Source organism: Ambystoma mexicanum, chromosome 4p, assembly GCF_040938575.1.
Source record: "Ambystoma mexicanum isolate Mex_15411 chromosome 4p, UKY_AmexF1_1, whole genome shotgun sequence".
NCBI lineage: Eukaryota > Metazoa > Chordata > Amphibia > Caudata > Ambystomatidae > Ambystoma > Ambystoma mexicanum.
Window position 1 is genome coordinate 301,918,862 of NC_090927.1, and position 15,298 is coordinate 301,934,159.

The 15,298-nt window shown below is 47.0% G+C and overlaps 1 protein-coding gene across 7 annotated transcripts in view; it reads left to right on the forward strand.

The window, feature by feature from the left end:
- Positions 1–15,298, forward strand: part of ITSN2 (intersectin 2) — a 2,589,317-nt gene that overhangs the window by 1,680,453 nt on the left and 893,566 nt on the right. For all 7 annotated transcript variants that reach the window (XM_069605851.1, XM_069605856.1, XM_069605854.1 and 4 more), the window contains one exon: positions 10,425–10,575. In XM_069605851.1, coding sequence (XP_069461952.1) covers positions 10,425–10,575 — 151 coding nt within the window. The remainder of the gene's footprint in view (positions 1–10,424; positions 10,576–15,298) is intronic.

Sequence of the window (15,298 nt, forward strand, 5' to 3'; positions counted from 1 at the left end):
AAGTGCCACCACACCCAGAATACTTACACGGATCGACAACGCAGAGACCTCAAATGGTAAAAAACACTATACAATAAAACAAACCAAAGGCATAGACATTACTCATCTGCAATGAAATTGAATAGCAAAGTCCAATCAGCCACAAAACCATCCATGCATCAATATAGAATAGGAAGAACTTCTACCTCAGAAGCTGTTCCGCAAAAGAATAGTTGATCAGGGCACAATGAACGTCCCACTAATAACCTACAACCATAAAATACAATAAGTGCAGGTTTTAAAATACTCTACAGCGTGTCCATTTAGGTCCACCTCACGTACGAAGCATCAGAACTTGCTGACTGTAGTTCAAGCAAAGCTCAATCTGCTGCATCTAGCATTAAGAGCAGGACAAAATAGGCATCCCACAAGTACCCTGCAAACATGAAATAAAACCAGTCCATGTTTGTAAAAGTACATTGCCAGGGTTTCCACCTCACGTTGAGAGCATCTGAACTCGCCTTCTGTGGCTATAATTAATGGAACACTCAATCTGCTGCGTCTGGCATTCAGAGCACGGAACTATGAGTTCAACAGGAGCAGAAAATTCACTCACCGGGCGGGACGACACGGAAAGATAAAATACATCCGGAGGCTCTACTAGCACTCATCAACGTAAATCACATCGCTGGATGGTGTAAAAGGGCAATGGAATTCCTGAAAATAAACAAGGGACTAGACTCCATGCATGTTGTTTGTCAAAAAGCAGCATAAATGGCAGGATTTTTAATAAAGGTAGTGAACTTTACATGGGTGGGGTAAGGTTTAAGTGGGAGCACTGGGGATGATTGGGAGTAACCGTGTCCCTTCTGCTTACAGCAGGGGTGGAGAAGGCCTAAGAGGGGAATCCAGAGAGCGCAGACGAGAGCCAAATTAACACAGGGCCCCCACCCCCATTTGTAAAACCTTTATTTTAAATGTTGGGGTCGGAGAAATTCCTATGTTGCCCTATAACTAAGATGGGAGTAGTCTCGACCATTAAACGATAAACCAAACAGTCCTAGTGCAGTCCCTCAAATCAAAATGGTCTATGCTAACAAAAACCTAATGCCTGCCCTATTTCTTGTACAAAATGTAAAAATGTGAAATGTATGCAAAGGAAAAATCAGTGTTCAAAAGAATAAAGGTAATTGAAACAGCTCTCCTCACGTTAAACCTCACGGAGTAAGGCTGTGCTTGTAGGCAAGATGACACACTCTGGCTCGGTTTCTTGACACTTTAAGCAGTTCCAAACCATGGATTGAGGCCCACCTCACCTTTCACGTTAAAGTCTCTTACTTGACTTTCAAAATTGTATTCCAACATAAAGTTCACAAAGTTCCCCCTCTGCTGGGCTCAGACCTTACAGCACACAGATGACGTAAGTCCCCCTCTGTCGGGCTCAGACCTCTCACGTCACAGTTCAACACAAACTTGCCGGGGGGCTCCTTTCATCAAGCTTATTGTACTTCGGGTCTCCCTCAATTGGGCTCGGACCACTTTCGGATGTTGAAGACTTTCGAATGTGCGTGGCTCTCTTTACAGACCACCGCAGGACCCCTTCGACTCAAAGTTCCCATTTACTCTCGCTTAATTCACTTTTGCTATTTGTTCACTTTATAGCCTCAAACAATGTACCTTTCACAGAGACTTTTGAATGGGCTACTTCCCTTCACCGGACCACTCCGATACTTAGTATCGCTGATCTCACCGCTGCCTTTTACTTCAAAGTTCATTCACAGGTCTGCCTTTCTTCACTTTTCATCCACACGCGTGCAGACTTCACTTGTGAAATAATGTTACTACTTCATTTGTTTTAACACACACCAGTCTCTAAGGTCGCTTGCCAACTCACCGGCTGTGTGTGCTTCTTTCTTGTTTTGCTATTTCCAATTCACGAGTCAAGGTTAGTACCACAGGCTTGGCCTCTCCTCCGCAACTCTGCCATTCACCCGGGAGGGTTGCTTGCGTCCTTTAAACACAATGCAATCTTCACTTGTGGGATCTGGCCTTCTCCACATGTCTTTTGCAGTCTGTCGGAGGCAACAGCCTCCAGTAGGGAACCCTTGTGGTTTTTGGCTCGCTGCTCTTGTCCCTTGGTCCGTTGCTCCGCTCCAGTAGGTGTGCCTTCTTCCTGGACGCTCTGCTCGTACTCCGCTTTGCTCAGAGTGTGTCTTTAGGTGTTGCCTTTTATTTGTGTGAGGAGAGTTAACTGGTACATGTGTATGCGCTTACTGTAAAGTGCCTGACTTTGCCTGACCCGATTAATGGGACATGTCCACTACGATGTGAGAGAGTTACTCTGGTTACTCCCAGTCACCCTCTTTCTCGGCCCAGTATTTGTGTAAAAAGGGGGTGGGGGGCAGTTGGGACAGAAAATTCTACAAAATAGGATGGGGGTAGATAAAAAAGGAGGAAAACCGCATCTCACCATTGGCTGTTTCACCCTTAATCCCTGAAGACCCCTCACCCAGGTGATCCTCCCGCACTTGTCCACCCCCAGAGTCTGGATCCAAAGGCGATGGCTGTGCCCTGGCCACCTGAGAGAGATCGATACCAGGGACTAGTGGGTGAGACACCCTCTGGTTTCTCACACTGGTCATAGATTCTGTCAATAGAGGGTGCACAGTACGGGCAGAGTGGCACAACTTCTCTGTGTTGGTTCACTTTGAAGCTTAGGGAAAACCACCATCATGGCTGCAGGGTTATGTGAGGCATTCTTTCCTTTAATAGAACTTCTAAGACACCATGTCTTCCTTCCTCCCACCGACTCCTCATCTATGATAAATCCAACCCAGCGCAGCTGTTCTTCAGGGACTTTTCTGCCACCGTCTGACGGTTTTATGCATCTCACGCCTGACCTGACATTGGGGCAAGTATATGATGGGCACCACACCAAGTGACTTCAGTTTCTTTTTTCCACACACTGTGTTCGCTGATCGGCAAGTGTTCGCTTGCAAAATGTCTGTACGCCATGCCAACTCAGTTGAAGTCCTTGCAATTCAAGGTGTGTGGATTGAAGCCGGCAGATTCTGGTTTCGGATTTGCACCGGATCTGTCTTTATTGTTTGGCCGAGCGGCACAACATGCATGCATGAATGTGTGTCGTGCCAGTCCATGCACCCGAAGGCCCCCAGTGAAAGGGCGGCAAAACTCTTCACCTTCGTTCACAAGGCGAAGAGTGTGGAGCTGCGGTCTCTCTTGAGGTCGCACTGCGACGCAGAGCACCATCCCAAAAAACCAGCCCAGCCAAAGAGGCAGAAAAGAAGGACAAAAAGAAGCAGCAGCACCAGAAGAGGTCCCACTGGGTCCTCTTGCCGTCACTATTCTTCATCCTCTAAGAAGAGTAGCCACCGCTCCATGGAGTCCCGAGAACGGCAGGTATAAGTCCTGTTCTCACCCAGTCTCCACTTAAGAGGAATGGGAGGCATTTTGCCTAAAGATGATGGGCATCTTTGCTGGTGCTGATCAACGTTGGTGTGGTCAAATCTTCCAGGGGAGTACGCTCCCTTTCCAAGAGACGCCTACATGTCGAAGATGTATTCCATCTACCACGAGTAAGGTGATCAGGTACCATTCCGGTTGGCTTCCAGGGAAGAGGGGTATTTCCATGAAGAATTTTACAGGGAAGGTGAGGATGTTCGTTTTAGCTGAGGGCCTGTGAGTTGCCCCTGGCTTGGCCAAATCTTGCCAGCTCACACTCCGGGCAAGCCCCATGCCGCTTTCCAGCAGATGATGTCCCAGATGTCAGAGACCTTGGGGCTTTCTGCTCCTTCCAGATCCAAGATTCAGTATGAGCTCAGTGATGTCCTGGATGATGCCCCTAAAAAGGAGGCTCTACTGCCCTTCAGTTTAGCAGTGGAGGCAGGCACCTGTAACAGAGGTTTGGGAGAACCTCCCTCTGCTGCAGCAGCGGACAGGGATCTGGCAAGGAAAGATTGTCTGGCGCCATCTTATCCGGCGTTTCCATCCTCTCATACCTCCCTTGAATGTTTGGTGGTTGAGGCAGCGACGGCACATTTGAAGACATTGACTTTCCTGTCCCTCCTTTCAGACAGGGGGAAGATGATGTTAGCGACAGGCAACCTTGCCCTATGTGCGATGAACGTTTCATGCGCTCTCTCCAAATTCTCTTTCAGGCTTTGGTCTGGTGTGGCAGAAGCAGACGAGCACATCCTTGAGGCAGAAATGCAGGATGGTTTCCAGGCTCTGATTGCTGATGGCAGAGTTACTTCACCGCCAGATGTTAGTCATGTCTTGGACACCGCAGATTGTGTGGGCAGGTCCCTTGGTCACAGGGACGGTACTCGGGCATCACTCTTGGTTGAGGACGCTAGGGTTTGCGGCCAACATACAGAACAGGCTGTTGGACATGCCGTTCGCTGGCCAGAACACGTTTGGCTCAAAAGCTAGTGACGCACTCCAGAAGGTTCAACCGTCAAAGGCCACGGCTAAGTCTTTGGGGCTAGCCATGCAGCAGCCCTTCACACAGCCTGCCAGAGGTAGGGCTTTTCACCCCTACTCTACCTATGCCTCTAGAGGCCATAGTCGGCCCCTCTGGGAATACTGCAAGGCAGACACTTCCCAAGAGGCAAGGGTTAGGGGTGCCAAGAGAGGAGGTGCAGCTATGGCCAAGGTCCCCTCAACTACCCACTGCGCAAAACATCAGTGATGGGCTCCGTCACTCTACTCCAGTGGGAGGGAGACATTCCCTATTCAGCTCGGAATGGTCCATGACCATGTCCGACGCATGGGCCTTGCAGATCAGTCATCAGGGCTATTTATCTCGCTCTCATTCAGTGGACCACAGGCCTCAGACCACCACCCTGCCTCCTGATCCCATCCTCCGTAAGAAAGTCGGTCAGCTCCTTTTAAAGAGGGCTATAGAACTGGTACTATGCTCGGAACGAGGCAGCAAGTCGTACTCCACTTATTTTCTGGTGCCGAAGGAGGATGGGGGCTTGCATCCTATTCTGGATCTATGGCTGCTGAACTTGTTCCTTCACAAGGATAGGTTCAAGATGGTTACCCTAGCCCCAATACTGCAAGCTCTTGACCTGTAGGACTGGTTGGTGTCACTAGACCTTCACGATGCCCACTTCCATGTTCCAATTATTTTGAGACACAGGCAGTACCTAAGGTTCATGGTGGGCCAACAGCATTACCAGTTCAAAGTATGTCTTGGATGCATCTTTGACTGGTTGGGGCGCTCAACTATCGGATCTGACAGTGAATTCACTGTGGTCTCCCACAGAGTCTCTGAAGACATCAATTTGCTGGAACTGAGGGCGAGCAGGCTGATCCTGGTCGCTTTCCTCCCCTTGGTGAAACACAAGACAGTGCTGATCCTGACGGGCAATACAGTGGAAATGCCCTACCTCAACAAACATGGTGGTGTGGGTTCCTTGCCTCTTTGCAGAGAAGCAATGTGACTGTGTTTCTGGGGTCTGGAGAACAGCGTCTCCCTGACGGCAGCCCATCTTGGGCGGAAGGGAGTATGTCACAGCGGATACATTGAGTAGACAGACTTCGGTCTCCCACGAGTGGGAGTTCTGTCAGGTAGTTATGGAGGAAATCTGCTCCTGTTGAGGGACTCCTCAAGTGAGCCTCTTTGCTTCCAGTGTAAACAGGAAGTGTGAATTGTTCTGCTCCACGGAATTTCCTTGTTGTGGAGCTCTGGGGAACACATTGATGGTCGAGTGGACATTAAACCTCCTTTGTGTTCCCGCCGATCCCTGTCACTCAGCTGGTTCTAAGGATATTGCGCCTGTTTGGAACCACCCTCATTCTGATTGCTCTGGACAGGGCCTGGAGAATGTGGTATCTGGAGTTGCTGGACATGGCCATCTCCCCTCCTTGGTGCCTTTTGAGCAGAGTGGACTCCCAGTCGAAGGAACAAGTGATCCACCTGAACCACAGCAGCCAGAACCTTCATGCTTGACTACCGAGAGGCTGAAATACAGGGAGTGGGACTTGTCGGAAGATGTCCTTGATGTACTCCTTTCTGCTCGGAGACCCTCCACAAAGTCTACTTAGGCCTTCAGATGGCGTACATTCTAAGTCTTTTGATGGGAGAGGGATCTGGACCATTTATCCTGTCCTTTATCCCCTGTGTTGAATTTTCTACTCTCTTTGGCCCAAGTGGGACTGCATATTTGGCACTGTAAAGGGTTACCTTAGCACTATTTCAGCTGGAGTATGAGAAGGGGCAGACAAGCAACTAACGTACTAGGCCTGACTACATTTCTGGTCGAGCCGGGGAATTGACAAGAGGTGCGGGCAGGGGGAAGAGGGAGGAGGAGAGGGACAAAACAAGCAACCATCATACTAGGCCTGACGACATTTCAGATATTGGTGGGGGAAGAAAGGGGTGGGAACAGACAGCTACTATCGTACTAGGTCAAATGAGCATTCGGATAGAATAAGAGCTATGACAAGATAAGGTGGGGTGGCGGGGTAGAAGAGACAGACAAGCAACTAACATACTTGGCCTGACAACATTTCTGGTAGAGCCGGAGAATTGACAAGAGGTGCGGGCAGGGGGAAGAGGAGAGGGACAAAACAAGCGACTATCGTACTAGACCGGACGACATTTCAGATAGTGCTGGGGGCGGGGAAGAACAAGTTGAGGGACACAGACAGCTACTATCGTACTAGATCAGATGACAATTTGGATAGCGTAAGTGCAATAATATAGAATGGGTGCTCGGTTGGAGACGCTTCATTTCCTCCTGTCCTATTAGATTGCTAACCCTTAAGGTGATTGTCCTGGTTGCCCTTACTTGCACGAAATGGGTGAGTAAACTCCAGGCATTGTCTTTTTTTCCAAAGAGAAGGTTACATTGGGCGTGAGACCCTCCTTTCTTCCAAAAGTAGTCTCAGATTTGCATCTCTCTCAGAAGATCCTTCTTACTGTGTTTTTCCTCCGCCTCTCCCTTCTAAGGCAGAGGAACGATTCCATGGGCTGGGCCCAGTGCAGGCCCTTAAGTTCCATGTCTCTTGTAGTAGAGAGGCTAGAAAAGATGACAATATTTTTGTTGGTTACAATGTTTCTTGTGCTGGAAGGGATGTGACCAAACAGACATTGAAATGCTATGATCTGGCTGGGAAGGATGTACCTGAGGGTCTCTGGGCTCATTCTACCTGGGGAATGGCTGCCACCTCTGCCATGCAGACGGTGGGGGAGTCCCGATCCTGGGAATCTGCCAGGCTGCAATGTTGGCATATCTGCACACATTTGCTAAACATTACTTTGTGAGGAAACAATCCATAAGAAGAACACATTTCTTACATCTGGGTAATTTTCTTTATGATTGATGTTCCTCCCGAGGATTTCTCCTCGCCCTCCCATCACTTATACAGTCCCTCATCGTCAGAGTGCTAGGGAAAAAAGGTGGAAAGATGTACAGTCATGGGGTGCGGCGCCTCAATATAGCTGCCCTGACGCGATGTCTGTGCTGGGCGCGTAGAGGCGTCAGTGGGAGCCGACACAGAGCTGTGCAGCACCCCCTGGAGGCGGAGGGGTTCCGAAGAGTTATAGGAATATAGAGCACAATCATCATCGATAAGGGTTCCGGGGGAGAACATCCATCACAAAGAACATTACTGAGAGGTAAGTAATTTGTTCTTCTTGTCCATCTCCTTTGTCTATCTTATCACAGTACCCTCTCTCTTGCCTCTCTCTCTCCTCTTCTGCCCCTCTGTTCTTCACACCCTCCTTCTCTCTAACTCCACTGAATGCTCTTTCTTCCCTCTACCTCCTCCTCCGCCTACTACTCTCTCCTGTCTCCACTTCCTTCTTCTCATGCACTTCTCCCAGAGGGTTGGCCAAAGCAGGGCGACATTCCATAAACCTTTCTTAGCTCCCTCTCCTTCATACGCGGGTCATTATGTAGCCCTGCATATTTTCCAATTGGTGGTTGCGAAGATTTTTCATCTGCTTTTGTTGCAGCAGGTCCTATTTGTTTCCTAAATTCTAGAGACAGATAGCCATTCGAGTTGCTTGTGTTTCAGTGCTGCTGGTGACTTCTTCAGCTGTTCACTCGCTGTCGCACTGCATCCTGGAACTTGTAGTCCTGCAACCAATAATGGAGAACTCTGGCCAGAAATGGGTTTGCAAGGTATTGGGTGACAAACAGTGGTACCAAGGTTATCATTCAAGGACCATTCACATTTGTGCCTCTAGGGTTGGATTGGCTCTGGCATTTGCACTTGTAGGCCGCCTGCCACAGATTAAGAGGGGTTCATGTCTCCCCTCACAGGGCCAAGTCGCTGTCACACATAATACTGTTTATTTCTATTGCTCTTAAATAATTTATCTTTTTCTCTCTGATCTTGCTATGTCTGCACTCTCATTTTATAATTGTATTTTATGTATTTGTATTTTATTTAATTTATATGGCCCTTTACTCTAAAGTGCTTTACATAAGAACAAGTAAACATACAGCAAGCATAAGATGACAATTGAACCACAACCAGCTAATAGCATAAAAAACAACTTACAGTATTGTAGCGGTGAGGAGGGTGTGGAAGGGGGGAGGTGAGCAAGGGAGTGGTAGGTGTTAGAGGAGGTAAGGATGGGGGAAAGAGCAGGAATGTGAGGGAAGAAGAGCGGAGAAGATGAGACGAGAATCAAGCGGGGGAAGGGAGGAAGGGGATCAGAGGGATGGAGAGGGTAAGGAAGAGGAGGAGTAAGAGGTAAGGGTAAAGGGGAAGGGAGGAGGTAGGGAAGGTGGGGTGTTAGGGAGGTGAGTGGAAGAGGTAAGATGTTTTTTGGATATATCTTGCTTTTATAGGGGATCTTATCCAAAATAAACTATTTTGAGGATGATTAAGGGCCTAACAAATGCCTTTCCACATTGTTGTTCCTTGGTGGGACCTTAATTTGGTTTTGATGTTTCTAATTGCAGCACTGTTTGAGCCCATACACTCTTGCCCTTTATGGGTTACTCTCTTACAAGGTGGTTTTCTTGGTGGCAATAACGTCTGCTTTGGGGGTTTTCTGTAGTTCAGGCATTTTCAGTTACAGTGCACATTTTTATGTTTTCTAAAGAAAAGCTCAATTTGTGGGTTAGACGTTTTTTTGCCCCATGATGGTTTCCGAATTTCACCTTACACCAAAGGATCCACCTCAGACTGTGTTCTCTCCCCCACACTCATCTAAGCAAGAAGAGAGCTGCCATAGACTGGCCTCCAAGAGGGTCTTGACATCTTATGTGACCAGGATAAACTAATTACTTTGGGACAAGCATCTTTTCGTGGGCTTTGTGGGACTCAGGAAAGGGAGGGTGATTTATTTTCTTGGGCTTTGTGGGACTCGGGGGAAAGGGAGGGCGATTTCCAAGCAGACCAATCTCCTGATGGATTGTGTTATGCTTCAAGATTTGTTATGAGTTGGCACACAAAGCTCTCGCTTACGGGCAATTCCACAAGGTTGGCAGCAACTTCTGCCTTGCAGATAGGGGATTCCCTGCTGTTCATTTGTTCAGTCCACATAGGTGTTCCTGCACAGGTTTACCAAACGCCACCAATCTGCCTGGTGCGACTGTTTGGGCAGGTTGCTGTCTCTTTTTCAGCTGTTTGGTGCATACGGTTTCCTCACAGTCTCTCCTTCTCTTGTCAGTATGTCTTTGTGAGTCTTTAAAGATGAGCAATTTATGAGAGGAAACTACTGTGTCCATTGGAAGCATGAGTTTGTTACATGTAATAATAGTCTAACCGATTAATGAAATATTTTTCCTACAGATTACATGTCACCCCTCCCACCGACCCATCTGAAGATTGCTTGTAAAATGGATCATCATTTTTATTTGACGGTTCTACATACTTTTGTTGCTTGGAAAAAACAGTGGAACAGAGCTTTTAGGGCACGTGCGCTTCCGTAAACACCAAGCATGTCACTTCCAGTGTGAAAGGTGCCAGTGACCCATACAGCTACCTAGTGGTTGTGAGAACAATATCTAGAACAATCTGCACCTGGCTGACCTTTTCAGAGATGAGTACTATATCCATCAGTAAGAACATTTCTGAAGGGAAGTAGTTTGTTACTGTAATCACTTGTGACGTCCATGTTATCTGCCTTACTGGGGTATAAAAGCTGGCGTATTTTAGAGGGCTTGGAAAGGCACGTGTGGGACACGACTCCCGTGCACAGGATTCCATTACTTTTTCAGTGCTTTGCAAGAAATGTCCTGGCTTACAATATCTGCACCCTCTGTACAAAGGATTCTGTAAAAAGAGGGACATTGACTACCAGTATGACTCACTATGTTGGGTAACATGTACATTTTCTTTCCTGAATGATATGTAGGTGAGTTGTAGATATTAGCATATGTTTTCCAATAGTAGTTAGGTATTCAGCTGTTTGTATAGTATTTATGTTGACAATTTCATTTTATTTTTTGCAGACCGCGTTCCCCTAGTAAACCTGCAGCTGTAGTAGAGTCTGATTATCAAAATGTTGCTTTCTCTGGACTGGCTGTTAACACAACGTGGCAGAAGACTTCTGCTTTCACTCGTACTCTTTCCCCTGGATCTGTCTCCCCTATCCATGGTCAGGTATGTTTGCAATAAAATATTGTTTGGTGCTTGATATGAACATATTACACTAGTAAAGCCCAGAGCCTGTGCATTTTCTTGTTGTTTCACATTTTTATGTTACTTCATGACACTAGAAGTTCTACCCATCTGATGCCAATTTTTAATTTCACGTTCCGATTCTCAATTCTTTTTCAGAAAATTATTTTACTATTGTATTTTGCCTTGTCTGCAATATTTGTACTGTGCTAATAATATAGGTTGAATCTCTGGCAGATCTTGTAGCATTACATTTGTGCTATTGTTGACTCTGCGACTCTTCGAAAATGGAATTCTTTATTGTGCCTTCTCTTTTCTTTACTATAAAATAGTTGTGAGGAAATAAATAGTAAAGACAGAAAGGTAGAGTTAAAATGTTATTGAAGAACTTGATTTTGATGGATGTGTCGCTTAGTTTTCTACAGTGGTGGTTTGTTGCAATGTCTCTTATTTCCATTTCTTCTAGGGTCACTAAGTCGGGTCACTGACCCCATCCGCTAGACACGCGGGGGCTCTGCAGCCAAGAAAAGCCACCCTACTTGGGCAAAGTCCCGAGAGACACCAATGTCACAAGAGACGGCTAGAAGGCGGTATAGGTGCAGAGCCCAGAGACGGCTAGAAGGCGGTATAGGTGCAGAGCCCACCTTAAAGCCAAGGGCCATGCCCCAACCCAAATAATCTGCCATTAGAGCTAGTTGACTCAGAGTATAGAACTACCCCTTTGCTGTACAGTAAACGACCTATTTTTGCCTGTTATATGTATAGGGGAAAAGATCATCTTTGTGATAAGTTTCTGGGTTTGCGCATTTAAAATGTAATACATTTCAAATTGATTGCATCCTCTCAGATTCTCATCTAGATAGACGGAAAATCCCTCCTTGGTGAGTAGTATAGCTCGGAGATCAGACCCCCACAACCTCCCTGCAATCGCACTCCTCAACTCCGGACATGATGTAGACAGTGTGTATATAGCACACGTTATGCCCCACCCTCCTCCAGTCCTTTTTTCTGCGCAATCAACACACAGGAATCTTGGAAATGTTCTCTTGTCAAAGTATAGGCTAGAAAAATCATAAGAAGTTAGGTTTCTGTTGCTGCTGAGATTGCAGCTGCAAGATGTCCATCACTGACTCACATAATATCTTTGTGTCGTGTCTGAGGATGGATGACGACATGGAGCAGTGCATCTCGTGTGTGTCGAAGAACCCGAAGACCTTGCAGGAGCGGGCTGCCAACTTGGCATTAGCTCGTCCAGCTTCGAAGTCCCTAGCCCATTCTCTTCCTACATCTTCAGAGGTTGAGACAGAAGGTCCGACTCCGGAGAAGGGGGATGAGAGACAGGCTAGAGGGCACAAGAAAATAGAGAAAGGGGAGAGGCAGGCTTGAAGGCACAAGAAGGCCAGGAAAAGTATCACTCGCGCAATGTGTTTTGCCATTCGTCTTCCGACCTCTTCTCATAAGAAGAGAAAACACTGGTCTAGGAGGGAAGAGAGCAAGGATTCATCAGCTAAAAAATACATTAAGTCTTCCATCTGACTACTTCCAGGAAGGAGTGGGAGGAGATTAGGGACCAAATGTTGGCAATATTTTCTAATGCGACAACCAGTGTAGCCTGAGATGGATAGTTTTCCTGACTTCCTAGACTACCAGGCAAAACTGATAAATTTGGCATTGTGGCTCCACAATGCGAATGATCTTGACACATCCCCCTACCTGGAGCTGCAACAGGCTGCCCTATATGCGCATCCCAACAAGCAATTTAGGAAGACGATGGAAACAGTGATGGCTACTATAGGCTTAGGAGCTCCTGCCAAATCGTTATTTCAGTACCAGTTGACCAACATCTTGTATAAAGAGCTGCACTCAGAGACCGCTCTTGCTTTTAATGCTACAATTGCGGATCTGGCGTTGTCCTTGTGGCCACGACCCTGATCTTACAAGGAAGTACAAGCCGGCGCAAGCGTACCTGACCCCAGAAAGATTTGGTGGTTGGTGCTGCCAAAGTGACTTCTAAGCATTCTGCCTCGGCTCTTCACCTAAATAGAGAGGCGAAGAAAATTGAGGTTCTGACCCAAAAAGCCTTTGCTTCAGGGAGCATGGCCTTAAAGGCAACACACATCATGTGCACATTGCCAAAATGGTCCCTTATGTTATGGACTCTGAGCTCCAAAGTTTTGTTCCATTTGCTGGAATGTGCGGTCCGGGACAGTTTCCCTGACAGTTTTTTTTTTTTTAAACAATTTTATTAACTTTATTCAAACAACAAATAACAAACCAAACTAAACTTACAGTGGATACATAACTCTCTCACAAATACACATACATTGTTACATTTGCGCCCACTGTTTCCCGTCCCTCCCCCTCCCAAGCCTACTTTCTCTCATTGCTAGTCTCCACCTCTTGTGGTGGGGAGTCCTCTTCCGCCGCGCTTATTGAGTCTTCATCACTTGGTCCATCATACGAAGGCCCAAACAGTTCTGCTATTAGTTGTCTCCAACCCGCTAGGGATCCAGCTTCGCCCTCTATGTCCCCTTTACATGCTTCCTGCCATGCCACTGTTTCTGCCTCCGCCCACTTCTGCAAGTCCCTCCACCACATATCCACTTTGGGCTTATGACACGCTTTCCATCCCATCGCAATCCTTCTCTTTGCCAGAACATACACCAGATCTTTCAATTTGCTTACATGTTTAAGCTTCCGCGATCTGGGGAACCCTCCCAACAAACAAGCCCACACAGTATCCACCTTCATACAGATTCCCTTGTCTTCCATTTTCTGTGCTATGTCTCTTCCAATATTTCACTATCAGTGGGCATGCCCAGAACATATGTACCATTCCTGCATTTTCCTCATTACATTTGGGACACACTTGGCTTCCGGCGTTCTTAAATTGGGCTATCTTTAGTGGCGTCAGGTACGCTCTGTGAGTTATATACAACTGTATCTGTTGCAGCCTAGCATTTCTCGATACTTTTTTATGATACCCTTGAGCCCTTTCCCACATCCCGTCACTCATCAGTTCCCCTACTTCTTCCTCCCAGTCCAGTCTAAGTTGCACCACTTCCCTGCCCACTTGAGTCATCATCATCTCGTACACTCTAGACGTTTCATGCCCCCCTTCCGCTATATCATATATCATGTCTAATGTGGTGTCCGGTTCCTCTGCTAGTTCCACCTTGTACCAGGTATCTTTAATTCGTTGCACCATCCCATGAAACGTAATATATTGCCCAGCACTCAACCCCGTTTGTTCCACCAGCTCCTCAAATTCCAATATTTTCCCTTCTTGCCACACATCCCCCAACTTTGCTATTCCCACCGGTTCCCAGTACTTTCTAATCATTAACCTTAGTTGCTTTTCTGTTCCTATCACTGTGACCAATGGGATTTGCGAGGAGCACAGGGCCGGTTTGTCCATCAACCTGCACGCCCTCTGCCACATCCCCCACCCAAGACCCAACATCCCTGGACGACCTCTCAACTCCCACTTGGGTAACCATATCATTTCTCTCAGAAAATATGGGGCGCAATCACCTTGATGCAGCCTATGCTCTAAGGTAGGCTCCGCAGAGAGCCATTTGGCTACATGTTGCAATTGACTCGCTACATAATATACTTCCCAGTTTGGTAATTTAATGCCCCCTTTCTCATACGGATTTTGGAGTTTCCACAGGGCTACCTTGTTCCTCATCCTGTGCCATAGGAATTCCCTGGATATGCTGTCCAACCTAGTAAAGAATTTCCGGGTTATGGAGTATGGGATGTTCGCGAAGCAATGCAACAGTCTGGGCAATGCCACCATCTTGAGCATCGCCCCTCGCCCCATCATTGCCAAGGGGAGTTTCGCCCCGAACTTCATGCTGTTTTCCAGTTTCTTAACCGTTCTTTCTGTATTAGGCCTGTGTTCGGCTTCTACTGTATGGTATATGTCTACCCCAAGATATCTAAAGGTTGTGATCTCCCACGGTATCTGTAGAACCGGCAAATTCTCCACGAGAGCCCTCTATATCTGCCCAGCGAGAAAACACAGGATTTACTTGGGTTCACAGCTATACCTGAAAGTTCTGCAAACCTCTTCATCACTTCCAACATATACTGAAGATTCTCTTCTGGGTAGCGCAAATACAATAACATATCGTCTGCGTATAGTGAAATTAAATGTGATGTTTCCCCGACGACAATGCCTATTGCATCATATTGCTGCCTTAAATAAATCGCCAGAGGCTCCAAAGCCAGGATATACAACATGGGGGACCAGGGGCATCCCTGTCTGGTTCCTCTACCAAGTTGCTACCTTTCAGAGATCACAGTTCCTGTCTTCACTCTCGCTAGTGGCGCACTATATAGGAGTTCTACCCAGTGAAGATATCCTGGCCCCATACCGTAATTGGCTAGGGCCGCTTTCAACCAGGGCCACTTGACCGAGTCAAATGCCTTGATCGCATCCAGTGATACTATCGCTATTTCGCTTGTATCTCCTCCAGTATGTTCAACCACTCGATGGAGTCGCCTCAAATTATTCGAGATATTTCTATTTGGGACATATCCTGTCTGATCAGGGTGTATTAATTTATTGATGACCTTCTTTAGTCTGTTTGCTAGAACCGCTGTTAGGATCTTACTATCTTGGTTCAACATCGATAGGGGCCTATAGGATCCGCAGTCACTACCAGGCCTATTGCGCTTGGGGAGTGGTATGATAACT